General features: G+C 51.0%; 6 protein-coding genes across 6 annotated transcripts; 4 read left to right on the top strand and 2 right to left on the bottom strand.

Annotated features, from left to right (window-relative positions):
- Positions 1-355: 355 nt before the first annotated feature.
- Positions 356-2195, bottom strand: UCRPA7_1218 (putative efflux pump antibiotic resistance protein; the record flags this gene model as incomplete). The annotated part of the gene is made up of 3 exons (XM_007913804.1): positions 356-1634; positions 1692-2005; positions 2061-2195. 3 exons carry the CDS (start codon positions 2193-2195, stop codon positions 356-358), a joined length of 1728 nt encoding a protein of 575 aa, XP_007911995.1.
- A 3591-nt stretch (positions 2196-5786) lies between these two features.
- On the bottom strand, positions 5787-6647 carry UCRPA7_1217 (putative short-chain dehydrogenase protein; the record flags this gene model as incomplete). The annotated part of the gene is made up of 1 exon (XM_007913803.1): positions 5787-6647. One exon carries the CDS (start codon positions 6645-6647, stop codon positions 5787-5789), a length of 861 nt encoding a protein of 286 aa, XP_007911994.1.
- Positions 6648-11823: 5176 nt separating this feature from the next.
- UCRPA7_1216 (putative small secreted protein) lies at positions 11824-12259 on the top strand (the record flags this gene model as incomplete). The annotated part of the gene is made up of 3 exons (XM_007913802.1): positions 11824-11953; positions 12027-12087; positions 12160-12259. The coding sequence occupies 3 exons, from the start codon at positions 11824-11826 to the stop codon at positions 12257-12259; spliced, it is 291 nt and encodes a 96-aa protein (XP_007911993.1).
- A 2504-nt stretch (positions 12260-14763) lies between these two features.
- Positions 14764-20771, top strand: UCRPA7_1215 (putative proteasome activator subunit 4 protein; the record flags this gene model as incomplete). The annotated part of the gene is made up of 3 exons (XM_007913801.1): positions 14764-15239; positions 15308-20645; positions 20709-20771. 3 exons carry the CDS (start codon positions 14764-14766, stop codon positions 20769-20771), a joined length of 5877 nt encoding a protein of 1958 aa, XP_007911992.1.
- A 1004-nt stretch (positions 20772-21775) lies between these two features.
- UCRPA7_1214 (putative nad-p-binding protein) lies at positions 21776-22761 on the top strand (the record flags this gene model as incomplete). The annotated part of the gene is made up of 2 exons (XM_007913800.1): positions 21776-21818; positions 21872-22761. 2 exons carry the CDS (start codon positions 21776-21778, stop codon positions 22759-22761), a joined length of 933 nt encoding a protein of 310 aa, XP_007911991.1.
- Positions 22762-23536: 775 nt separating this feature from the next.
- UCRPA7_1213 (putative dimethylaniline monooxygenase protein) lies at positions 23537-25285 on the top strand (the record flags this gene model as incomplete). Its single annotated transcript, XM_007913799.1, has 1 exon — positions 23537-25285. One exon carries the CDS (start codon positions 23537-23539, stop codon positions 25283-25285), a length of 1749 nt encoding a protein of 582 aa, XP_007911990.1.
- Positions 25286-25684: the final 399 nt, after the last annotated feature.

The raw sequence follows: 25684 nt of genomic DNA, 5'->3' as shown, positions 1-25684 counted from the left end.
AACAACGTCACAGCCAACAACGGACTCAGCAACGGAGGCGACAATGGAGACGGAGATGGAAATGATGATGGAAATGATGAGGGATCCGATGGTACAGAGGATGGCAAGGAGCCCGAGCTCAACAAGGACGGCCAGAATTGGCAGTAACTTGGCTGTATATTACTTCTAAACCAATCTTTGTGCTCTAGTCGGCTTTGAAAGCCTCTGCAACTCCGAAACCAAGTCTCAACATGTAAACATTAATCATAATAGGCATGACCTCTATATCCCGTGTACGCTTTGCCAACCCATTCAGGGATATCAAGACCAAAAGCAAATTCAGCCACCAATTTTCTACTCTGTTTCTACTCCCTCTCTACGTCCCGTAGTATGGCTTGAGTCCAGCTGGCCATTGCGTCCCCTGCGGTTCTGTTGGCATTCTATATTCCACTTCGGTTTCACTACCCTCGTCAGAGGGTGTTGGCGTTGGTACGCCGCTGTAGCGTGCGCTGAATCGCTGATCCACCAACTTGCTGATGCGGTTTTCCTTGAGGGTGTGCTCGGTGTCAAGGGCCTTGTTCATATCATAATGCTTGATCAACAAGCTGACTAGGAAAGCGACGCTGCTGATGCTGACATAGAGCAGAAAGACGCCGCGGAAACCGTACACATACGAATCAAGGATCTTCGCCTTCTCCGGGTCGTCAGCTGGCATTGCCAACAATTGTGGAAGGAAGGCCTCCGAGTCCTTCGCGATTGAGGCCGGCAAATTCTGCCACTTCAGCTTGAGTGCCATGACATTCTGAAAGGTTGATCCGCCAACGCCGACACCCAGCGCCGTTCCAAAGTGTCTCATGAAGCCGTACATGCCCGCAGCTGCCGCTTCCTCGCCGTCGCCGCAGACTGCCTGCGAAGCGAAGTTCTGCGCGTTCAGGATGCTGCCGTGGCCGAAGCCGATGAGGATCAAGGCGATCGCCCACACAGCGATACTGGTATTGGCATTGAAGGAGATCGTCACGCCAATGCCAGCCGTCAGAATGAGCCATCCAGCCCAGATAGGCCAGCGGAAGTTATTGAGACGAGAAACGAGGATGCCGGTGATGATCGATCCTGGCACCAATGTAGTGCACACAGGCAGTAGAGCGACGCCGGTCCGCACGGGAGAGTAGGCCAAGACGGACATGAAGTAGAAGGGGATGTAGTACAACTGTCCAAAGATCAAGAGACCTTGAGCGGCGCCACAGAAGTAGATCACGACGGCGCTGACACTGCTGAACAGAGTGTGGCGGAGGAACGGCTCTTGAGCAACGTATCGCTCCCAAGCATAGGTCATGCCAAGTCCGATGGCCCCGATAATGAGAGGTGCCAGTGTCTGCGCGCTGGTCCATGAGAACTGTGTACCGCCCCATGAGATTGCGATGAGGAATGAGGTAGCGGATGAGATGAAAATGAAGCCTCCGATCCAGTCCACGCGAGCCAGCTTCTCGCCGATCGTCTCGGTTCGAGGCTTGATGGTAAGGAATAGAGGCACACTGATGAGACCGAAGACGCAGAAGGGAAACATGATGTAAAATACCCATCTCCATGTGGTGTTCTGAGCAATGGCACCGCCCACGACCGGCCCAATACAGTTTCCGAGAGCCCAGGCTCCTTGACTGGGATACAGAATCAGTGAAAGTCGTTTGGATTATGTAAAATGTTATTGCACTTACACTGTACCATACCATTTCGGCCGGAACCTCAGCGGTACGATGTCTGTGAAGATGATAAGGGAGACGATAATGATTCCTCCACCACCTAAACCTTGAACGGAACGGCCACCTAGCAGCATGCCGATAGTTCCTGATGCTGCGCAGATCGAGGTGCCGAAAGTGAACATGAGAACAGAGAAAATGAGAACCACCGGACGACCGAAGATATCGCTAATGGCGGCAAGGAAAGGCATAGAGACGCCATGTGCGAGGAGATAGGCAGTGCCAACCCAGAAGCCCTGAGTGGCATCTCCCCCGAGATCTGTTACGATGGCCTGCAATGACAAGTCAGTATCTATGGCACCGCAACCTTCACAAGGGTTTCCATACACTAAGAGAAGTCACAATAACGCAAGCATCAAGCGCCACCATGAAAGAGATGACAGAGAGCGTGATCATAATCATGACTTCGTGGGTGGTGGGCTTCCACTCCGGCGTTTTCCGAACCAGAGATTCGTCAACCATTGTGTAGGTGACTGTTGCGGGCTCTTGCTTCCCTGAGCCACGAGAGTCTCTTTTGAGAAATCCCATTTGGCAAAGTGTAGCTGGAGCTGAGCGCTGTCAGAGCAGGAAATCATGGGGAACAATGCGACGTCCTCGGTGAGACGATACTGCTATAGTTGGTATTTGTTGTTAATATTGAAGCTTGGGAGTTGTTCGTAAGCGTAGTAAGATCGAGTTTTATGGAAGAATGATTTGTGTTTATGAAGTGTTGATGATCGGATAGTTGATGTCCTGAATGGATGATAGTCGAGAAGGATCAGAGTGAAACTGGAAGGATGGGGGCCGTATCTTATATCCAAAACCTGCTTCAGGAACATGCGAGTCCAGACTATATCATAATCCAAGCCCAGACGACCCTGAGCCAGCTCACAATGTTAGTCTGTGCTTGCATTTGCGTGTAGACGGGCATCTTGCTCCACACCTCAGTGCGGAGCCCGATGTGACAAGGAGGCTGAGAGGCACAGCACGGGAATTCCAAACCGCTGGATTTGGAAGTGAAGCCGAACTGGGTGTAAGCTGTGGCCGAAGACAAGGGCAACTTGGACGAAGCGAGCCCGACCAAGGGCAAGTGGTGACGCCAGTCGTGGCATGTGTTAGAGCGGGCTGTGTTGACAAGCTGATTCGCCCTCGGCCGATTGCAGCGCCAAATAGGGCTAAATACTACATAGTCGCGGATCTTCCGAGACTCGGGCATCCACCCACACGACTTGTAGACAGAAGTACTCTACTGCACTTGTAGTCCTCTAGTCAAGTCAGAGAGCCTTAGGCGTGGATCGTGCGTGCCGCTGGGTTGCACGAAACGGTCCTTGGGTGAGATGGGACGAGCTCGAACACCATCTCGGTTTAGCGAGATGCTCGAAAGGACCTATTGGGAATGATGGCATTCATTAGTCACTAATAAATTGTGCTAGTTACATGTGTAGACTAGTAGTAAGGGCCAGTTCTGTTGCTCAGCCCAGCCCGCCTCGTCTATGAATGACTATGAGACTGTCGTCGCAAGCGAAAGCTCTTGTTGCAGTTCTACTCTAGCAAGAAAGGGTCTTTGCTAGGGCTACAGTAATATCGGTGATTTCAGCTGACAGGCGATCGCTGGCTGGGCGCCAATCGTCGTATGGTGGTCCTTGTTGCAGTTCCACAAGGTGCCCCTTGGTGCCGTAACTCATTGTTGCCCAGCTCCTGAATAAGGGCATTTTAACGAGTGCGCGCCGCGCGCGGGCCGGCTGCAGCGTTTCGAGAGCGAGTCCGTCAGCTCCGCCGCTCACCGTCGATGAAAATCATACTTTTAAATTCTTATGTCAGAACGGTGTTGCGCATACTCCGTGGATACCCTTTCCTGAGCGGGCAAGTGGTCCAAAATAGAAGCATTGGTCATCTTACATGACATCAAGTAAGTGCAAGTCTAAGATGTGCCGAGGTGAAAAAGTCGCTCGCCGCTTGACACTTTGGCAGTTCGTGTTCGTTCATTGAGGATTGATCACTACCCGCGCGCCTGTCTTTCAACCACTCAAAAAGCCTATGCAAATCTCACGATGCTGCCAAAGCGAGACGGCTACTAGAATTCCGCTTACGGTAAAGGGTTGAGCAGCAGCCTCGCAGGTCCCGAAAAAGTGATGGTATTCGCGAGATACCGTTTCGAATAGCCGTCTTCTCAGCATGAGTTGGAATCGGTGCCACCGGCGCTATCGTGGCTTCTGCAGGCGCCATGCGCGCCATGTTTTTGCTGCGCTTCGGCTCTAGCGAGCATCGTGGCTTTACGCCAAAAGCTTGACTTCAGCCGGTAGGGCTTGAAGGCCTCCTGTCTTTAGCCATTTGAAGATGGTCTGGTCCCTGAACCGTACGATACCGGCAATACGGCATCGAGCCGAATCGCTTCCTGGACTGGCGCCGGCAGTAAAGTGACAGGCTGGGCTGAAACAATCTTCCAAGTCCAGTACTCTTCAAGTCGATAGAAGCATTCGCGACACACGCGTCTCTCTGTCTAGTACTTCTCTCAGCTGCAGGCTTTGGCACTCGCTATCCCTGTTCAGACAATGGCCAGTTTCACTGATGAGTGGACAACCAATTGTGCGTCTCCTCATTCGTCGTAGCCCAAGCTCGAACGGCTGGCCAGAACATCGTTCGGCATGGAGCGAGCCACGTCAAAGCCATGTGGCGCCCTGTAGCGCCATCCCGATAGGACCCTTCCATCCCTTTCAGCATCTTTCGGAAAAGCCACGATATCTCCACAAGGCTCGCTAGATGGTATCAATAGTGTTTATACACGGCGACTACGAAGAAGCAGAAGACGACAGCAATGGCTTTTGCAATGCTTTACAAGCTGTAATGTAGGTGGAGCCAAATGGTCTCTGTAATGGTCACTAAAAGGGCTGCACGCTGTAGCCAATGGCATGCAAAATGTTGCGAGTAATACTTGGCCGGATTTATCTGGGCCTACCCAATTCTGGCAGAAGAGATATCTAAACCAGCCAGGGCCACCCCTGTTCAGCGTGCTGGTGAGTTCTATCCCGGAGCCAAGCCTCTCATAGGGCTCGTCCCGACAACGCGGATATCCGCTGAGCAGGGATTATCAAAGACATTCAGCACGAACCTTGCAGAAACCCATTCGCGGCGGTTTTCAGTGTTATCTTTCTCCCTCTCGCCGTTTCTTACGCGAGCATCATCGAATCTCACGACACACCTCCGTGACCAGTGCAAGATGACGTTGTTATTCATTTTGCATTCGTGAACGGATAACTTTTTCCCAGACTGTGCCTCTCGGTCTCGGATTTTGTGTTATGAGGGCAAAATGAACGCGGCACAGCAGTTTGGCCCCCAATGGGTTCTCATATCCCTTCTTCACCGTTTTCCTGCCCAAGTGTCGATGACAACACACCGACCCACTCACGATCCTTCGGCACCGCGGCCAACTCGTTTGGTTATCCCAAAAAGGATGGACCACAGGCGTCAAGTCTGATTACCTGACCAGACTCTTGCTTACGGAACAGCTCTGGCGCTAGAGAGTGGCTGTACGTTTGAGGCTCCGGACCATTGATTTTAGATCCTGCCTGTGTCGATCTTTTAACATCTGACCGCCGATGTCATTTCTATGCGGCTCAGGGCTCGGCACTTTCCCCCGGTGCCTGTAGCCCTACGAAGGATGCTCGATCGCTACACAGGGGCTTGCTTCAATGGCCAAGGGCCAAGCAATCCTTCGCATTGGGTTGCTCATGACACGCAGTTCGATGATCCCTTAACTCCATGTTTTCCGAAGAAACCACAATACCGCGCCAGGCACAGAAATGCGGAGTTTTTAAAGCCAGCTTTGTTCCGAAGTGGGACTATCTGACAGACATTTGCAGGTAAGCTGCGACAAGAGATGAATCGTTCGAGTTACTGCACTCGGCCTCCTCTGCTTTGGTATAAAGCCACTCTGTTGTACATGTACTATTATTTTCGCCTTGATATGAGGTCAAACATACGTTTCAATATTTCCCTTATAACTCTGATACAACTAGTAGTGACCCATGTAGGGCTCACCCAGCACTCACTCGGAGAAGACCATATTTCCTTAGCCTATTTTCCTTTCTGATATTTCTTGAGGACATCCTCAACATCGTCTAGCCCGGTGAACTTCTTGATGATCGCATCAAATAGGCCATGGGGGAATATCGCTGTGACTCTCGATAGCAATGCTTGCTCTCCCCTCCAAATCACTGACGATGGATTCTTCTTCAATAGAGCCTGCACCGTGGCCTCGGCCCATGGAATGAGCTCCACACCCTGTGTTTCGAACCCCTCTTGTCGCATTACATTCTCCAACACTTCTTTTGCAGGCTCATAGATGGACCCCTCGGGCAACGAAGGCTGCTTCACATCTTGCAGGTTCTTGATCAAGTTGGTCTTCACGATCCCTGTCCGTAGGTCGATGACTTTGATACCAAAGGGCTGGAGCTCTAGCCTCATCGAATCCGTAATCATTGCCATTGCGGCCTTGGACGAGTTGTACACTGCTTGAAATGGCAGCGTTGTGACGGCTCCAATCGACGTTTGGTTCACGATCATGCCTTTAGATTTTAGTAGCAATGGCAGAAACGCCTGTACCACTGCCACATAGGCCCATACGTTCAAATCGTACAGTTTTCTAGCTTCGGCAATGTTAATGTCCACTACGGGCATGAGAAACTGTGCGCCAGCATTGTTGACGAGAATGTCAAGTGTGGGCACCTTGCTGACGCACGCTGTTATCGAAGCCTCTGACTCAACGTCCATCGCGAGGGTCTCGATGCCCATGGATGCTAGTTGTTCCATCTTCGCCGGGTTTCGAGCTGTTGCGTAGACGTGTAGACCCGCTTTGTGGAAAGCCGCTGCTAACGCTGCACCCATGCCGCCATCTGAGCAGCCTGTTATGAGAACTGTGCGCTTTGTTTCAGACATCTTTGAATGAGTGTCGAGAGGGTAGCTAATTGTTATGATCGAGCATAGAAATGATTGATGGTGGAGGGAAAGATCGGGGACTATGACCCGATCGAGATGCCAGCCTCGCTCAGTCAATATGACGTCTAATTGACGAAACACAATACAATGAGATTTTCGCAATTCAAGGCTGAGTTTATAGAGGTTTAGTTCATATCACAACTAGCTGAGCAGCGTACAATACTCATCTGAATCAGCATCCTTCATATTGTACGTGCGGTTCGGTGGAAATTTCCTCCGCGGCACAGCAAATTGGCCCTTTTGACTCCGGTGGAGGAACGTTCAACACTTAATTATGTAACCTAGAGATCCAAGACAACGACACCAAGCTCAATGCAGCCATAACTCGTTTCAAAGGAACAATTTCATTTCGGCGACAGATTTTGGGGAAAGTTTGTTTCAAGAGAAAGTCAAGGAAGAAGCTATTCAGGTCATGACCAAGCTTCTTTCGGACCTGCCTTAGCGCAGCAGAGTCATTAACTAGATTCAAAAACCTTGCTCACCGCATCTCCACGAGAACCAGTTGTCATATCGATATTCAGTATATCCTCAAAGACTCAAAACCTGCGGGCACACGACATCGACACGGCATCTCAAAACATGATTGCAACGCCTCTCCGTTAGCTCGCCGTGTACGTGAAGCTTACACTCCAAATGCATGGCCGTGGAGTTTGTATACCATATTGCCTTTATCATGCCATGGCTGCGGAGGCCGCAACTCCTCTCAGCGTCTCGTTAACCTTTTTATAAGTTTAGAGTACCCCCTATCTACTAAGCTGCAATGTACAAGATGCAATGCTGCAACATCATCATCATCATTAAAGTCTTCACAAAATTTGACTTAGGGCAGGTAAGCAGTCCAAGACTACTACAAAGTCCCTGCAACTATTTTGGATTAGGATCAAAGGGGAGACTAATTTCGGAGACCACATACCATTCAAACTGATAGCCGGGTGACATCTACTGGAAGATGAGCAAAATAACGTTTCAATATATCCTCGACAATGTTTTCGTCGAGTACCGCACCGAATCTGTTGACACTCTGGTTAGCAATGCACTCACGAAATCGGATCGACATGAGATATAGAAACACCAACCCTAGGCAGACAACGTGTTCTTTCAACTCCACCGTTAGATTATCCAACGCTTGCTGGCCACCGGAGATATTTAGCCCTCGTATACGATTCCATATCTGAACTGGAGTGACCTCAGGAGGTGGTAATCCAAGGTTCATACTACTGCGTAGTAATCTCTCGAGCTCACTGCTTGATATATCATACGTGGCGGTTGTCGTCAAGTTGGAAGTATGGTGTTGCCAAAGTGTGAGACAAGCTGTAGACATATGGCCGGAAAAGTCGCTATCATTGTTATTAGAGTGCACGTGGTCGAGATGTTTGCCTCTCAGATGGTCCATGCAATCTGCTTCCAACCTTCGAAAAAAATCGTGGTTAGCTTATTGGCTCTCCGGAGTTAACACCCTTGTATATCTTACCCAAGGACAAATTTGATCCCATGTCTCGGGTCTGCCAAAAGGGTCTTTGGGCTGCTCGGAGTGGGAGCTGTCTCAGGCACAGCATGAAATCTTTGAGGCGTTGCAGGTATCTCAATATCAGACCCTAAAGGGTGATATGTTCCCGTACTTGCGGAGGTAGTCGCCGGCGACACAATACCAGAACCTTCGGGGAATTCAACGTTTACGTAGACACCACGAGCACCTTCTATGATTGAAGTGACATGACCATATGAATTCTTTTCGTCGAAGTGCTCATCTGAAACAGTGGGGGACGAGATACTTTTTTGTCCCCTGTCGTGGACCAGACGATCAAGTTGCTGTTGTAATGACTGGGCTCTCTCTATGGCCTCTCGTTCGCTTTCTCGTAATCTAAGCACCTCCTTTTCTAACATTTTAATATACATTTGTGTACGCTGTCGATGCGTCCTATGATGGTGTGAGATGGCTGGTGGCTGGGGTCGAGGTAGGTGAAGAAACTCACCGTTGGGCTTGTAGAACCTGGGAGCGCCGCTTATCCTGGCCGACCCCGGTCGGCTGGCTCCTTCCTTGAGCCGTGCATGCTACTATTTGATTAGCAGGGGCTCGCGCCGTGGTATTGCTTCGATGGCACGGGTGCGAAAAGAGCGGAGAGACCAACCACTGCCTTCATCTGTCTTGGGTAGAACCTCTTGGCCTAGTATCTGCTTCGATCGCTTTGATATCAGATCATACTCGCGGCCTTCTCCCATAGTGCCAGAGGATTCAATCTATGTATAGAAAGGTCGCAGTCGTATGTACGTATGTATGTAGTTGGGTGCAATTTCAAGAGACTAAGGGACAATCTCAAAGCGCTTTGGGAGGAGCCGCTACTGGAGGTTTCGGCAAAGGCCGTTGATTAGAGATAAAATCACGTCATTACTCAGCTAAAGTTCGAACAGCATACTTGGAGTGGGCTTAGTGCTCGCAAGATGGAGGCATCGCAAGCCACAAAAAATGCCGCCCTGGCCCGGCAGTGACTGATAATGACTGGTGGCGTTAAGAAGGGTTGGTGCCAAGCTCCATCCTATAACCACTCTGCAGAAGACGAGAGTTCTGATGAGTCTCTAGCGACAACGAGGACAATGTTGCAGCTTCAAAGGCTCAATTGCGTCACCGAGGAATTCCACAAAACTCCACAAGACCCACCCGACAGCTTTGTGTTAGCGTTGAGATTCCTAATCCTTAACAGCACGCGGTCCTACAAGAGATGTAGCATACAGGAGAATTGCGAATTAGTCTATCGTTTCTTCTGCCGAGATGATTGTCATGCATGACTACACGTGGAAATAATGCGATGGGTGTAAAGTTAATGTCCCGGGATCCATATTACTGTGGATTAGTCCATACATCCAGGCACGCACCATGCATTGTTAATCGGATTACACTCTGAAGAGTGGTCCAGGATCCAATGTTCGATCCATTCAATGCCGAGTAGTTTTTCTTGATTCCAAGGCTATGGAGGGTGTCATGTCAGAATGCATGGGTTGCGGCATACCATGGAGAGAAGGAGACAGAGACTGGTCCCGAGGTGCCATGAGAGGCCGGATCTGCTGAAGCGTGATGCTTGTCTTGGTGAGTCTGGGTAGGAAGAGACAAAGACTCTGATTTCTTGAAAAATGGTCTGATGCAGAATCAAATTAGTGATTGGTATTTTGACCCTGGGCTTAGATGCTAACAATAGTGATTTCCAATTCCACTCTGGGTTTCCTAGCTTCTCCCAAGCATCGAAATCCTCTTTCGCTCCACGGTTCCAGACGAGAAAGTTCAGCGCGCTGGTACCACCCAGTACTTTACCTCTGGGCCACGGTAATGCTCTGCCTTCTAAACCACCTTGAGGCGTGGTCTCAAATTTCTAGTCAAAATCGTCATTTTCTACTAGTGACCTAAAATGTCTAGGAATATCAATCAGTGGATAATCGTCGTGGTGATACCCTGCTTCTAACACGCCAACATTGACTCCATCATCTTCTGCAAGCCGAGAAGCAAGAGCAATGCCGGCAGTGCCTCCGCCAATTATAATATAGTCATAAGATCTTGCGTTAAAGATATGACCCTCTCGTGTTATGAGATGTGGCATGATTGCTGTTGATTGAAGGGCCCTGACAACTCTTGTGTCAGGTCGACGAGTCAAGTGAAATAACACATTTGGTGCGCTGGTAGGCCGGACAAGTTTGTGTTGGTACGGAGAGAGTTGCCGTCTTGTCTTCGTGGCGGAGAAGTTCATTGCAGTACTGAAAGCAGTATATGAAGCGAATTATGCAGATGTTTCAGTGCAACAGCCCGTAGCGCAGGGATCTTCCGCTGATCGGATAGATTCGCTTTTGACGAAGGAGGAAAGATCCTTTTCGGTGGGAAACGAGACAAACAGAACCCTCGTCGCATCCAGCCTACAATACTCACGAATATCGAAAGCACTGTGTTGTATAAGACAGAGACTTTTGCGCCATTTCTCTCGGTGACTGTTGACGACACAGTGGAAGATGCTTTTCGAGTCGCCAACGACGGTGACTATGGACTGTCATCTGCAATATGGTCACGCGACTATCATAAGGCATTGAAACTGGCTCACAAGATCAATGCAGGGTGCGTAACTCTACTGCTTGGCGTAATTCGGTGTTAACATTAACAAACTTGTGACAGACATGTTCATATCAATGACTCGACTATTTACGATGAGTTCACGTTGCCATATGGGGGAATTAGGACAAATGGAATTGGTAGATTTGGAGGTAGTTGGGGTATTGACGAGTTTCTAACAGTGAAGACTGTTACGTTTCCCTTGTAAAGTATGAATAGAGCAGTGCATCGTTAATCATGATACACACTTATAGACGTAGCTTCTGTTGGCATATCTATGATTGTAGAACTTTTGCTTTGATGTAATCAACATGGATGACAAGTCAAATACTAAGTTCCCATGAACGTCAGCCGCTGTTGGCATGATTAGTCGCACGTTAGACATATGGAATGGGAGACCATAAGCAAGCATCTAGTTCACAGCTGTAGGCGCTCTCCAATATCTAGGCCATATAGTAGATCATGTTTGCCCAACCATTTCTCTGCGGAGAATGTCTTCCGTATTTGTACGAGGAGCTGTTCATGAAGCACAACATGGAAGCTCACGACGTCCCCGTCGTCGAGCCGACATCCGACTGCCAGGTTGTCCTAACCTTGGACAGAATACGACAACATGGCCATCTTCTGCCCGAACTTGTGTTAGAACTGCACCACACGGGGATATTAGATATGCACAGAGAGTGGAGAAGAATGTGTGTATACGGTTGCATCTGGACTCAACGATCCAGGAGGATCGTTGTGCGACTATGTGACGGAGTTGGGCTTCGTTGATTTGATGGTAGGAAACAAGAGCATATCACGATATCTTCGTGACGATGGCGGGCCGGATGGAAAGGGAGTCGAACCGTTGGCGACTATGCGAGACATGAATATAAACTGCCTGCCTTAGATCATGTATAAAGGGAGTCGCCGCACTCCCAGAAAACCAAATTCGGTTAAGAGACGTGAGTAAAGCCAGACTCAATTGACCAGTCTTGTCCTGACCTCCACCATTTTTACATACTGAGATCGCAATATCCTCACATCAACATGAAGCCCTTTGCTGCTATCTCCGCCGTGGTCTACCTGGCAGCCATCGCACAGGGAGCTAATGTCAAAATCTGCAAGCAGCCCAATCTGAAGGACTGCAAGACGGTCACTGTGCATGACAACGCATGCTGTGAGTTGTCGTCTGCTGAGATTCCATCTTGAGGATCGTTCCCTCACACTAGACTCTTAAGTCAATTTTCCAGATGGTTTCAACGAGAAAGTCAGCTCCTTGGATACAAATGGCGCCCAATGCACGTTTTGGACGTAAGTCTCTTCTTTCTGACACGATAGTACTTTTTGAGGGCAATGTGTTGACCGATTACTCGGGGACCTTAGTAAGAAACAATGTGACGGACAGTCTTGGAAGGCTCGGGGGAAGCATGAGACCATCCCGGGAGACTTCAACAACAAACTCAGCTCCGTCAAGTGCCATTAATCATCAATGGGGGTGTTGGCTCCTGGAACAAAGTGTCCACATGGAGAAACGCGAGAAGACTGAAAAGGAACCGAGATATTTTGGTCCGCACTGACGCCGGCCGTCGGAGCAGAGGGAGAACGCGGTGACCGGACACTCTTTTTGAGATACAAAACTTTCTTTAAGAAGTAGTACTACTTTTATTTCGCGTTCTGACCTATTCTGTTCCCCCGAAGCGGCGAGTTCTCGGTGACGTTTTTAATGCTTACCTTGTGAAACACTCGGCGCGCCGATATCGTCCGTTCCAAGGCAGGAGGTGTTACGTATAGAAAATAGAGGACTCAATGCAGCACCGTGTGGCGCAGATCTGGTATTCGGATTGCCGGAGCTTGATCTGGCCATCTCAATAAGCCAGCGACATGTGCTGTCACGCGCAGGAGACTTAACATGGGTGTTGAGCGTGGCGTGCAAGGAATTGGGCATGGGATGCGGGCAGAGCGGGAGCGGGATTGCGTACTGGGGGTGGACGCCTGGCGAAGTACCGTACCGGGCCTAACTGAACCTGTCCAGCAGCTGCTGTCAGTTGATCACGCATCGCGCCTTCCAGAGCAGCAACGTCAGAGAGTCGCTGCCTCTCTCGCCGACTTCCTGTTTGGGCCAAATGTGTGCAGTGCATTGATATAAGGAAGGTACATGCAAATGGGCAACATAATCACTCGTAGAGGAGAGAAAGAATGGGCAAAAAGACACTGCTAGATGTCGCTTCTACTTGTTGAATCTCTAAGTCGATCCGTAGCTGGGGCTTTGATCGTTGTTTAGACGCTCCGTTATTCATGCTGGCATTTCCGTCCTTGGTCTCCTGCCATAGGCATGAGTGACGACGAGTCATCTTCGGTATCTGCCTTTATATAGAGGTAGGCATTGAGCCGCATCTCTTCCCGAGGATCCACGAGCACCTTTTTGCTAACCACCTCGTAGAAACGCACAGAGCCGCGTCAAGAAAAAGCAAGGTCACGCCTACCACGAGAAATAGCGGGCCAGTACACCCTGGCAAGTCTAGACCTGCATCTTGAGAGGTTCGCGGAAGCCGGCATCTGCACGCACGACGCACATACGCTTCGTAGAGACCGATCCACGCAGTACGGAACCAGCAAGTCCACACTGCAAGTTGCTCGGCAGCCAGGAAGCTTCAAGTAAGTGCCAAAGAACCCCGCGCCTGTCCCCCATCGTCAAGCAGACATAGGCTAGGCGATTGGCTGATTTAGCAGAGCTAAGCGTCGGGTGCATGTAGTCGTAGGACCCTTTGTCTCGATCAATCATTGACGGGTAGACCTCTGACCGGGGGTTTTGCCGTCCTGTTGGATTTAGACCCGACTCTGATTCCAATTCAAAGCTCCAAGCCTCCGGGTCTCGAGGCGTGCTCATAAGGACCTTGCGGCTTACGATACAGAACTTCAAGAGGTATGTAAGATCGCTGCATTGTCATCGCCGACCTGAGGTCCCCTGCCCGCTCCCGCTGTTGCTTTTGCGACACCAGCCCGGATCTGGTAGGCTGCTCCCACTTTGGATTGTGCGCAGGCTATCGATTCATTCACTGGCCCGGCAAGGCTGGGCTGGCTGGGCTGGGACATGGGATATGGGATGCAATGCAACACTCGCATCCCCAACACAAATTCGCATCTTCAACCTGCGGCATTGCATGAAAATAGACACTGACGCTGACTGACGTCTACCTGAAGTGTTGCGAGTGCAGGCTCTTTACCTAACCGATACATCTACCCGCCATTTACCTGACTAAGGTATGTGTTGTTGGGTGAGGTGAACCCAAGGCAACAAGCTCACTGACGTTGCGCCCGTGTTATTGTGGACTGTGGTGGCTACCTACTGCGTAGCAGTTGCTAACCTGGTCACAGGCAATCTTAGCGACCAGGTCACATTCGCTTCCTAGATCCTATGCCGGCCGCCAGCACGCACGCACAGCGATCCTAAAAGAAAGCAACATCTCCACGACACCTCCAAAATCCGTTACCGGCGCGCTCATAAGTGTCAATCTATTCTCTCGTGCTCTTATTTACGGAAAGACGGCTGCCGGCGCCAATTCGTGCATCGTTGGTCCTCGTCCTTTGTCCAGCTCCGGCCTATTAGTCCCTGAGTAAGACTGGACGCGCCCTCCCGACGGCCGAGTGTGACAGCTCCGGAAAAGCTGAGCTCCAGTCTCCAGAGCAGCTCCAGTAAAGCCACCTCTTCTGCGACACCCGCCAGCCTTCCGTTCCCATTACAAAGCTTTTCGTCGCCTTCGCTGGGAGGCGAAATGTCAGAGAGCTGTGCTGTAGCATCAAAGGGCGTCTCAATTACGATTTTACCATTGTCCTAGACGACTTTCCCCCTCTTTCTTGATCTTCCCACCTCGTCCAACCGCGAGAGTTACGGTCGTGCGACCCTTCCAGCGGCTCTGCTCGACTCCGCACACCTCCGCCACCACACCACCTTGCCCGATCTCGAATCGCCGACGAGCTCGCGGAGAAATGGATGAAATCAACGGTAGCCACCAGGCTTCATCCGCCGGCTTGTCCGCCACGGCTGCCGCCGAAGCGGCGCATTTCCTGATTGGCAATATTCCTTCTGTCGAGACGATTTCGAGAGCGACGTCTCCCGGCTTACCATTCAACGCCGGCCCCGAAGAAGACGACAAGAAGCGTTACCGACCGAGAACATTTAGCTACTTCCGCCTCCTACCATTCGATGTCGAAGATGGCGCCCAGCGCGATGCCGCCTTGGCTGGTATTCTCAAGAACCTCTACATCGCTGTGAAGGCCGAAGACTTCGCCCCCGGAGCGCTACACTGGACACGAGAGCTACAAGGATGGTTGAATCTCAAGTTCGAGATGACCCGCGAACTCCGCGCGAGGCTTGCAAAGCTATACTACCACCTTGCATTGGCACCGGGACTGGATAGTAATACTGCGGACCGTTTCACCAGAATGGTCATCACACTAACAAGGTGAGTGCTCTTTGAATGGAAAGATGTATACACGGTTCATCGACGAGCTAATGGAGCATGTCAATCAGGAAAAAGCACTATCTCAAGCCCGGCGAAGATCTAACGTTCGACTGGCGACCGCTGTGGAAGGAGATGAAGGGTCTAGTGTTGCCCTCAGAGACACCCTCACACCAGGGAAGCAGGAGAAGATCTCAGAAGCACTTGCTCAAGCTTTGCTTGCATTCAAACTCGTACTTCGACCCGAAAGACAGACGCGAGATGTTGGAGGAACTGCTCCCATTCTTCAGCACGTCTGACCTCTCAAATGCCTATATCGTAGTTGGAGGTATCGGTGTCTTGGTCCCTACGACTCCTGCCCCCGCTTCGGAGGCACAATCGCAACCTTCAGACTACGTACCGACGTACTTCCACCTGTGGTCTCTCATGTCAAGATCAAAGACTTTTGACATATTCTTCGTCGATATCTTCTCGCGGATGGCTAGAGATTACCTCCACTGCCAGCACGTGCCCTTTACCGAGCATGGCATCTTCACCAAGGAGCAGTCCGACCTCATCTTCACTGCCATCTTGCGCCTAACGGAAATTCCCGTTGGCCAAGCAAACTCTCCATACACGACACTAGACTATTCCTCTGGCCTTGGCGTGTACTTGGAGAAGGATAAGAAGAAATACCCCGTTCCTTACATGATTGCACGGTGGATCATCCATTCCTTGTCTCCAGCATGTCTGGAGCAAGAAAACTCCATTCTGTCCGGCTTGGAGGGTTTGATGGAGTCGGTCGACACATTTTTCCATCCATCCAACCAAGGATCGTGGACAAGTTTCCTGGCACAGTTGACTTTCTTCCTGACTGACATATTTGTGTCTCGGTGGAACCGTGAGCAGAGCGGGGAACTAGACACACCACCAGAACGCAAGATTAACGAAGAGGTCAGGAGGCGGTTCGTCCTTGCCTTGAAGGAGGTCACTTTCATGGGACTTTTCTCGAAGAGCTCCAAGATTGTGAATTACTACTACTCCACTCTACAAGGCTTGGCATACCTCGAGCCTGGCCTGATGCTCCCAGGAGCGCTGCAGAGATTCTATCCTAGTCTGCAAGGACTGGTGGAAGTTCACCGTACAACATCAAGTCTCTGCGGTCTACAGATGATTGCGAACATTATGGCGAAACAAAAGGGTTTCAGGTGCCACATAACAGCGCTGTTAGCTCTGGCCCTGCCTGGTATCGATGCCAATGATTTGGGAAAGACACAGTACACACTCAATTTCATACAGAGTGTCGCCTACAGCATCCCCTTTGCGCCTCTTATCAAAGAGCACAGTGATATTCAGGATACTACACTAGCAATGCAGTGGGTCCAAGGCGAAATGGATCGCATGGAGCGAGAAGGTCAAGATGTCAAGATCAACTACGACGAAGAGCTGACAGATGAAGATGAGGCAAACATTGTCCGATCTTCAACGGCGGGATTTGGAGAATTCATCCTTGCACTGCTGGGAAAGGTCTTCACTCTGCTGGAAAACCTACCTGACGCGTCTCACCTTCGGACGGGTTCTCCCGAAGACAATGTCATCAATACTCTCCCTGCGGCGTTAACACCTCTTTTCGCATCTCTCTCGCCAGACTTGTTCGATATGGCTCTCGATAAGTTGTCAACTTTCGTCAACACTCACGTCGTTCACCAAGCCAGGGATGCCATGGCCTGGATTTGCAATGCACTCTGCAAGGTGAACCCCGAGAAAACGCTGAAAGTTTTCATTCCAATGCTCATCGTAAACATCCGCAACGAGATTGACTACAACGGCGCCGCCTCCGATCGTAGTAGTGGAACGGATGTCTTGCCTCGAGATCGCGCTCTAGTCTGGCATGTGAGCATGCTAAGCATGTGTGTTGTTCATGTCGGCAACGAGGTTCTAAAGTACAAATCAGAGCTGTTTGGCATTGCCCAATACATGCAGGAGAAGTGCCGCGGCCTTCCCACTATTCATATCTCGAATTACATTCACCATTTACTCTTGAATCTAACCCACACATACCCAATTGACAATGCCCTCTATGAGCCAGATGTCATCCAGCGAGGCCTGGACGTCACAGATTGGGGCCGTACTACAGCACCTACAGATCTTTCTATCAAGTGGCACCGCCCGTCTCCTGATGAGATTAAGTTCGCTGTTGAACTATTTGAATCCCAGGCCAATGGTGCATCAAAACGGCTGGAGTTACTCATGAGCGATGAAACACCTGTTAGCCGAAAGGGAAAGAACAAAGAGTGGGGCGATGAAGTGTCAAGGCAGTTGACTCAGATCCGGCTAGTGATTTCAGGTGTCTCGAGTTTGTTCGACCCCAAGAGGGCATCCGGAGAGGCAAATGGCCATGTAAACGGTAACGGCAACATCGACACAGAAGGAGATACTGTGATGGAAGAGGATGACGATCCTCTAGCTGAAGTAGCCGATGATGAAGAGCTGAAACGCCAATTCCGCTATCCTGCCGGCTATCTCCTCGACTCAAAGAGCCCCTTATACAACCGCATCCATGAACTGCGAGAGGACATTGGACGGCTGCTTTCTAAGACGCATGGCTTCCTCAATGCAAATCAAGAAGATGATGTGACTTGTTTCACTGCCCTGTATGCTACATACAGAACTTGGATCACTGATGTGGGAATCGAGCGCTCTGCCCATCCTCTCGAACGGCTGGTGAGGCTCTACAAAGCGGACATATCACCATTCAAGATCAGCGGATTGCGTAAAGTGTACCCCCGGCCGCTGCTCATCAAGCGTGCAGACGCATACCAATTGCAACGGGTCAAGTACAATGCTTCATACCGGCAGAAGAGCGACTTAGACAAACGCCTATTACTTGACTTGGCCGAGTCTTGTGTCTCTTCCTACGCTGATGTTCGTAGGGTTGCACAAGGCGCTCAGGACTCGTCGCTTAAGGTCCTCATTGGTGGCCGCCCATTGGTGATACCAGTCATCTTAGACAGGCTACGCAAAGCTTTGGAAACGAACGATCACGATCGCATCAAGGGAGCCATGTACACTCTTCTTTTCACCACCCTCATCAAGACTCTCATGAAAGACTGGCGCTTTGCCCCGGATATGATGCGCCTGTATATTCAGACTGCAGGTGTAGACAAAACTTCAATCCAGCAGCTTGGTTCAACTGCACTATACCCCCTCTTGGACTTCGGCAAAGCTTTCGAGCGTATGATTATCAAGGATGAAACTATTGTCGATACTATCAAGCCAATTGATGATGTATCTAGGATCATCGGGACGCGGCATGACTTCATCGTTGAGCGCAGAAAGAGAGTCGAAGCCAAGAAAGCTGCTTTGGGGCTTGAACTCGTTGAGAAGGCCAAGGTGGCGCATTGGAAGGTTGCAACCAGGTGTGCCATCTTCGCGACGAATCTCTGCTTGAGGTTTGATACCTTGGCACCGCCTGAGTTCATTGAACTGGTAGCGAACGGCACAAATGATCCCCATCCTGGACTCCGTGCGAATTACCAGTCCGCCTTCTCCAATATTTTCACGGGAATCGATGTGCGTGCTGTGTATGGACACAAGTACCAGAACTACCTTCAAGAGAAAGACACCGACCTCAATACTGTAGAGATCGATGTACCTTCAGATGATCCTAATTGGACAGACAAGTTCTTGACCTCATTTGAGAAGTATGATGGTGCCGAATACTTTGTCGACAGCGACCATCCTGGATGGCTTGTATGGAGTAAAAAATTCAATGCTTCGAGAGCCGATCCAAAGCCATTCCTGGAATATGACGACGTGGAAACCCGCGCTAGGGAACAGATTGGCAAGATTCTGACCAAGGAGTGGTTCGCCAAGTGCTTCGAATATCTCAAGCAGGAACCACGCGATACAGGAGCGGACCGGTTCCGAATGCAGAATGTCGTATTGCTCATGCACGTATTCGACTTGATGAATTATGGTGTGACTACTGTCACCTTTGACGAAATCAAGGACCTGGTTAAGGATGTCTACGGCGATGGCAGTGACAAGCACCAGCATCGAGCTACAGCAGAAATTCTCGGCGCTCTCTTGTCTGGAGGATCAGATGATCCGCTTGAATTCCGTAACAAGACATGGGGATTTGCGGCGCCTATGATGCTCAAGATCATTGCGGACGGCCTCACTCCAGAGAATCAGCAGTATTGGATGACGTGCTTGCACCTGACTATCGGTTCCAAGGACCCTCGGCGGTCCCACGAGTTTATGGAGCAGCTCGGATCGTTCAAGCTTGACATGAACTCTAATGCGGCTTTCAAGGAATCGTCCAAGGTGCAGCTCCTCGAGTTCTTGATTAATGATGCAGGTTGGCATTTCCGAAATGAGAAACCCATCTTGGAGGACTTCCTTACGCATATCGACCATCCTTATAAGTCAGTCCGCGAGGCCATTGGCCGAGTTATTGCTACAATATACCGAACTCGCTACCACGAGTCCTTCCCGGATGTGACGGCACTGCTCGAGAGCAACAAGGCTGAATCGTCAATCGGCATTCGTCCGTATCAGCCAGACGAGGAATTTTCGGCTACCATCAAGGAGGTCTTCACACGCCTTGAAACTTGGCGTCATGAGCGTGCGCCAGGCCAACAAACACCTAGTAGCTACACGAGCGGCTCGAAGACGGTTCTTATGTGGCTGGACTGCATGCTTAGTTCGCAGGAGTGCACCCAACTAGTTCCGTTCTTCCCGGAGCCGTTCATTGACCAGCTCCTGCATATGATGGATGTTAAAGAGGACCCTGAGCTCATGAGGCTTGCATATCACGTCTACCGCCACCTTCCAAACATTCCTTTGCGAAGTGGCGAGGATGAAAAATTCATCAAGTCTCTCATTCGCGTCGGAAAAACAGCTGTCAGCTGGCACCAAAGACTGCGCGCTCTTGTCAACATGCAAGTTGTTTATTTCCGCCGCCTCTTCTTGACCAAGCCTGAGCAACGGGAACTCCTCTTTGGAGCAGTGGGCGATATGCTGGCAGATGCTCAGCTGGAAGTCAGAGATTGTGCTTCAGTGACGTTGGCAGGTATGATTCGCTGCTCGCCGGCTGCAATTAGAAATCCAATCATTGAGAGCTTGATCGCGCGATTCAAGCAACAACTCAACGCCAACCCTATGCCGAAGCGTAAGCTGCCCGGAACGGATACACCCGTGGATGTGCAGAAGCAGGTTGTCAGACGACATGCGGCTGTTCTAGGCCTGGGGGCACTCATCGAAGCGTTCCCATATGCGACTCCGCCTCCATCCTGGATGCCGGATGTGCTGGCTCATCTCGCACGACGGGCAGCCAGCGATCCTGGTGTGGTGGGCAAGGCAACCAAGACAGTCTTGGCGGAGTTCAAGAAGACTAGACAGGATAGTTGGGGAGTGGATCAAAAGGTACGTTCATTACAAAGCAGCTCATCATCATCGGAAACATTGCTGACAATTTATCTTTTACAGTATTTCACCGCAGAACAACTCGAAGATCTTGAAGGAGTTCTTTGGAAGAGCTACTTCGCCTAAAAACCAATGAACCGTTAAGAGTTCAATGACCAAAGATGGCTGTCACTCACTGGAACAGACCATGTTCGGGCAGTAGGAGACTAGAAATCACCGATTATCCTGACCTATTAGGGTTGATGATCGACGGTTGGGAAATAGAATAGGCGAGAGATGCGATGGGCTCTAGTTACCTTCGATTAAGTAAAGAAGGCTCGAGGATGACGAGACAGCAAATTGCATGCATTCTGGTTGCAATTGTTGGAGTTCGCGGCGTTGTAGTATGGAAAGGAGTGCCTCGCATTTTCGGTGCTTGCTCTTCCCAAAGGAGTCGCATGCATTTGCTAGAGTGTAGTCTATGTAGAAGCACTTGTATCAAGAAAACAAGAAATGAGACGGCTTCGATGTTATCATAATTCGATGCCGCTGCTATGACGCCGGACCATGGTGCTAAGCAGACCACCGCCACCGGACCCAGATCCGGTGAAAATTGGGGACCTGTCAGCCGGTTGCATGGAGCTAAGTAAGTGGTCTTCTCGGAGAGGCTCCGTGCCATATCATGCCGTTTATTTGCAAAAGCGTTTACATATCTCGGCCTCGCATGCGAACTTGAGCAATCCGACAGGGCCAATGGCAGACGAACCACCGTAGAGAGAGAACATGGCTTGCATGCCTGAAGGATTCTCGGCTGCTGCGAGCTGAGTCGCCCGCTCCCGCTACACGTTAACTCGACCGGCCAGCCTTCGACAGGTAGTTCCCGCTTGTCAAAAACCTGCTTAACACCGTTGAAACTTTCGCCGACGCCGACGGCGTTTGCTACCGTGTGACAGCCCTTGCGTCATGAGGCTGAATGGATGGTCTACGGTGACGGTGGTATAAGTCTTTAGAATTCCTCCGATAGCTTTGTCTGCGTCTTGACCACAACAACCTCTAGATGGCATCGTGATACTGATTCTGAAGAATACGTCGCCAGTGTCCTGCAGCCATCACGTAAGTAACCTTACCTAAAACCTAGATTGACAGTAAATATGCCCCCTCCACAAGGAACTGCGAATCCGCTGGAGGGACCAGGTTCGTCATGCCACTGCTCTCTGCCGATTTTCTACTGACATATGCGCTCCAAGGCGACTATACTGTTACCAAGACCGTTCACAATGACACCTACCCTGCTATTGATCCTACATCTTTGAAACCTTCACATGAGGGTCGCGCTGTTTTCATATCTGGCGCATCGAGAGGCATTGGATATTCAATCGCAATATCATATGCGCGAGCTGGCGCTTCGTACATTGCCATTGGAGCGAGGTCTGATCTGACAGTCTTGGCCAAGGAGATCGAGACTGCTGCGCAGGAAGCTGGACGACCCAAGCCGAAAGTTCTGTCGCTCAAGCTGGACGTGACCGATAGGGTAAGTGTCGAGGCGGCTGCGGGCGAGATACGCAATGCCTTCGGCCGCCTGGACGTTGTGGTCAGCAACGCAGCGAGCCTAGGCGAGATGCAGCTCATCGCCGACACAGACCCGGACGTGTGGTGGAACACATGGGAGCTCAACGTCAAGGGTCAGTACCTGGTCATGCGCACCTTCATCCCGCTGCTGCTCGACACGGCCGACGGGCTCAAGACGATCTGCACGGTCGCCAGCGTCGGCGCACACCTGCAGACGCCAACGCTGAGCGCGTACCAGCCGTCCAAGCTCGCGAACCTGCGCATCTCCGAGTTTGCGAGCATCGAATACGCCGACAGAGGGCTCATCGCGTATTCAGTCCACCCCGGCAACGTCCCAACGCCGCTCGCGGGCGGGCCGGAGCTGACGAACATCCCGGACCCGGTCAAGGTCGCTTACACGGAGACGGCGGAGCTGCCGGCAGACACGATTGCGTACTTGACCGCCGAGAGGAGGGAGTGGCTCGCAGGGAGGTATGTCAACTGCACGTGGGATATGCTGGAGCTGGAGGCGCAGAGCGAGGCCATTGCGAGCGGTGATGCACTTAAAGTGCGTCTCGTGTTGCCGTAAGGCGGTATCATAACAGGGATCGGGCTTCCAACCGCCCGGTTGTCGGCTGTCTGTCGGATTGTCGTAGCCGTGTCCGTTCACCAGTGTCAGTGAGACGCTGCTCGCAGCATTGCCTTACAGGAAGGGATCTGCAGCAATAGCCTAAGAAGATTGCAATCAATATAGGGGAGAGTTGAAACAGGAGCGAGGTGTGGAATCCGATCGCAATTCAGCTCGCATCTCAATATCATTCTCTACCATCCTTGAGTCACGTCCTCCAAACTTGGCGTCTGCTTCGAACCCAACAAGTTGGACTCATAGCGTCAAGTAGGCTACCGATGCTGGATCAATTTACCCGCGGTCGAGACCAGCCTATTAACAAAAGATTGAGGTGATTTGCTTTCTTTTTTCTTAGATTCCGCACAAGGCCGCTATCAGTACAGCCACCATTCTCGCGCATGCCAAATCATCGGCAATGGACTGCGTGTCAGCTTACCTCTGGCCCGCGCTAATCTCAGCTCATGCGTCGGTTTCGACACTTTTGGACTTTGGCGGCCAGTGCTATGCTAATTTCGGTACGAGGGCTATGGTAGGCGATGCAAGAGGATCCATGCGGGCGGGTTCTCCTTCCTGGCTGTTATCTTTTGTGAGGACTGTAAGATTGTTGTAGGTCTGCTTGCCCAGGTATTGAGGCTTTATTATCTGCACATAGTCCTTTCTTTTCCCTCTGGAGAATGTGTTACCTCGCCGTAAGCCATCGCTCTCTTCCCTGCCCTCAGTGGTGGAATCGCCCGCCATGATTGACATCCTCATCGTTGGCGCAGGGCCTAGTGGCCTTTGCGCTGCAAAGACATTCCTTCAATACGATCCAGGTGCAGAAATCGTGCTTGTCGACGGCTATTCAACGCTTGGCGGTGTGTGGTCTAAACAGCAATTGTATCCGGCGCTGAAAACGAACAATCTCTGGAGCTCGCTCGATTGGACCGACTTCCCCATGGGGGAAGAGTTTGGGATCAAGCCGGGGCAGCACGTCACAGGCGAGGCCATGCATGCATATTTGACTGCCTATGCGGACAAGTTTGACGTGACGCGAAGAATCCGCTTCAACACCAAAGTCGTGGAAGTCAGGAGAAGTGCAGGTGGTGTCACTTGGGACGTTGAGGTCAAGGAAAATGATGGCCGGCCACGAATACTTCAGTGCCAGAAGCTTGTCATTGCTACGGGCATCCTCAGTGTGCCTCACATGCCTAAGCTGAATGGAATAGAGGAATTCGAAGCACCATTTATTCACTCATCCGAATTGGGTCCGAGGTCAGATGTCTTCGAGAACCAAGAGATCCAAAACATTGCAGTTCTTGGCGGAAGCAAGTCGGCTTATGATGCGGTCTATGAGTCGATTAACTCCGGTCACAAGGTCGACTGGATCATTCGCAAGACCGGACGCGGGCCTGTCTGGGTGTTTCCTCCTTTTACCATGCTTGGGCCGTTCAAAGCATGGCGAGAGCGATTGGTAACAAGGAGGTTCTTCAGCTTCATGTCACCCTCAATCTTCCCCGACTTCTCTGGCTTCGGTTGGCTCAAACGCTTCTTACACTTCAACTCGATAGGAAAGACAATCTCACAAAACTTCTGGAAACTCATCAAGCATGATACCATTAATGATTGTGGTTATAAGACTGACAAAAGGTTTGGGATACTGCAACCGGAGCAGAATCCCTTTTGGTACGGCACAGCCTCTGGAACTCTCAGCTATGAGACGGACTTTTTCGACTTCGTTCGCAATGGCCAGGTGCGGATTCACCGACAGGACATCGACCATGTCTCGCCGCATGCTATCAACCTCGCCGATGGGACCGAATTGCCGGTTGACGCCTTGATTGCCGCCACTGGCTTCTCAGCTAAGCCAACCATCTCATTTGCGCCAACAACGTCACACTCTGATTTAGGTCTCCCTACCACCGAGCTCAGCAAGACACAGACGTCATTCTGGGCGGAACAGGACGTTGATGCCGATCTCGCGATCGGCTCTCGCTTTCCTCGGCTCTTGACAGGCCCCTTCATGCAGCCTGGTTCGAGCACCCCCAAGCCGTACCATCCCGGCATGGCTGCGGAGATCACCTACACGCCGTGGAGGCTGTACCGCGGAATCGCCCCGCCGGGCCTCACGGCCGTTGATGACAGATCGCTGGTCTTCATTGGCATGTTTAGCAACCTTGCCAACACGATCCGGCTGGAGATCCAATGCCTGTGGGCTCTAGCCTACATGAACGGCAAACTACCAAACCTGTCCCACGACATTGCGGAGGGGCGCGTGTTCGCGGAGACGGCACTGCTGCAGCGCTTCACTCAGCACCGCGCGCCATATGGACATGGCAGGTTCTATCCTGATCTTGTGTTTGATCAGCTGCCGTATTGGGACCAGCTTCTGAACGACTTGGGGCTGGAGACAAGGCGGAAGGGCGGGCTGCGGGAGCTGTTTGAGCCATATACACAGGCGGACTATCGAGGGTTTGTAGATGATTGGGTGCGCGCCAATAGGCAATAACTGATATGGGTTCGCGCATGCATACTGTAGATATAAGCGTTGTCGCACTGATAGCCTATTCGAGATGACAGCTGGCCTAAGAGATGACCTAATCTTGAGGATGAATCATCCATTGTGTACCATTGTATACCGGTAAGCAACTCTTGCACTCCAAGGCGTTCGCTTAACTTGAAGTATATTGGGTAGACACCGGCCGACTGGGTCAAACTGATGCCTAGAAAGAAGTAGACAGCTAGAAGCCTACCAAGCAAGCTTAGATTATGTTGCAATTCGGATTCTGGCATGTGGGACAACTCGGATATTGGACCGGCGGAGCCGCTGACATCTCTTGTCCTCCTTGGAAGGCTATACAGCACACTCCAAATGGGTTGACTCTGTCGTGTGCAACCTTTGTGAGCG

This window comes from Phaeoacremonium minimum, assembly GCF_000392275.1.
Source record: "Phaeoacremonium minimum UCRPA7 unplaced genomic scaffold PA7_03_scaffold_62, whole genome shotgun sequence".
Lineage (NCBI taxonomy): Eukaryota > Fungi > Ascomycota > Sordariomycetes > Togniniales > Togniniaceae > Phaeoacremonium > Phaeoacremonium minimum.
The sequence above is the reverse complement of the archived record's forward strand: the minus strand, read 5'-3'. Positions and strand labels throughout refer to the sequence as shown.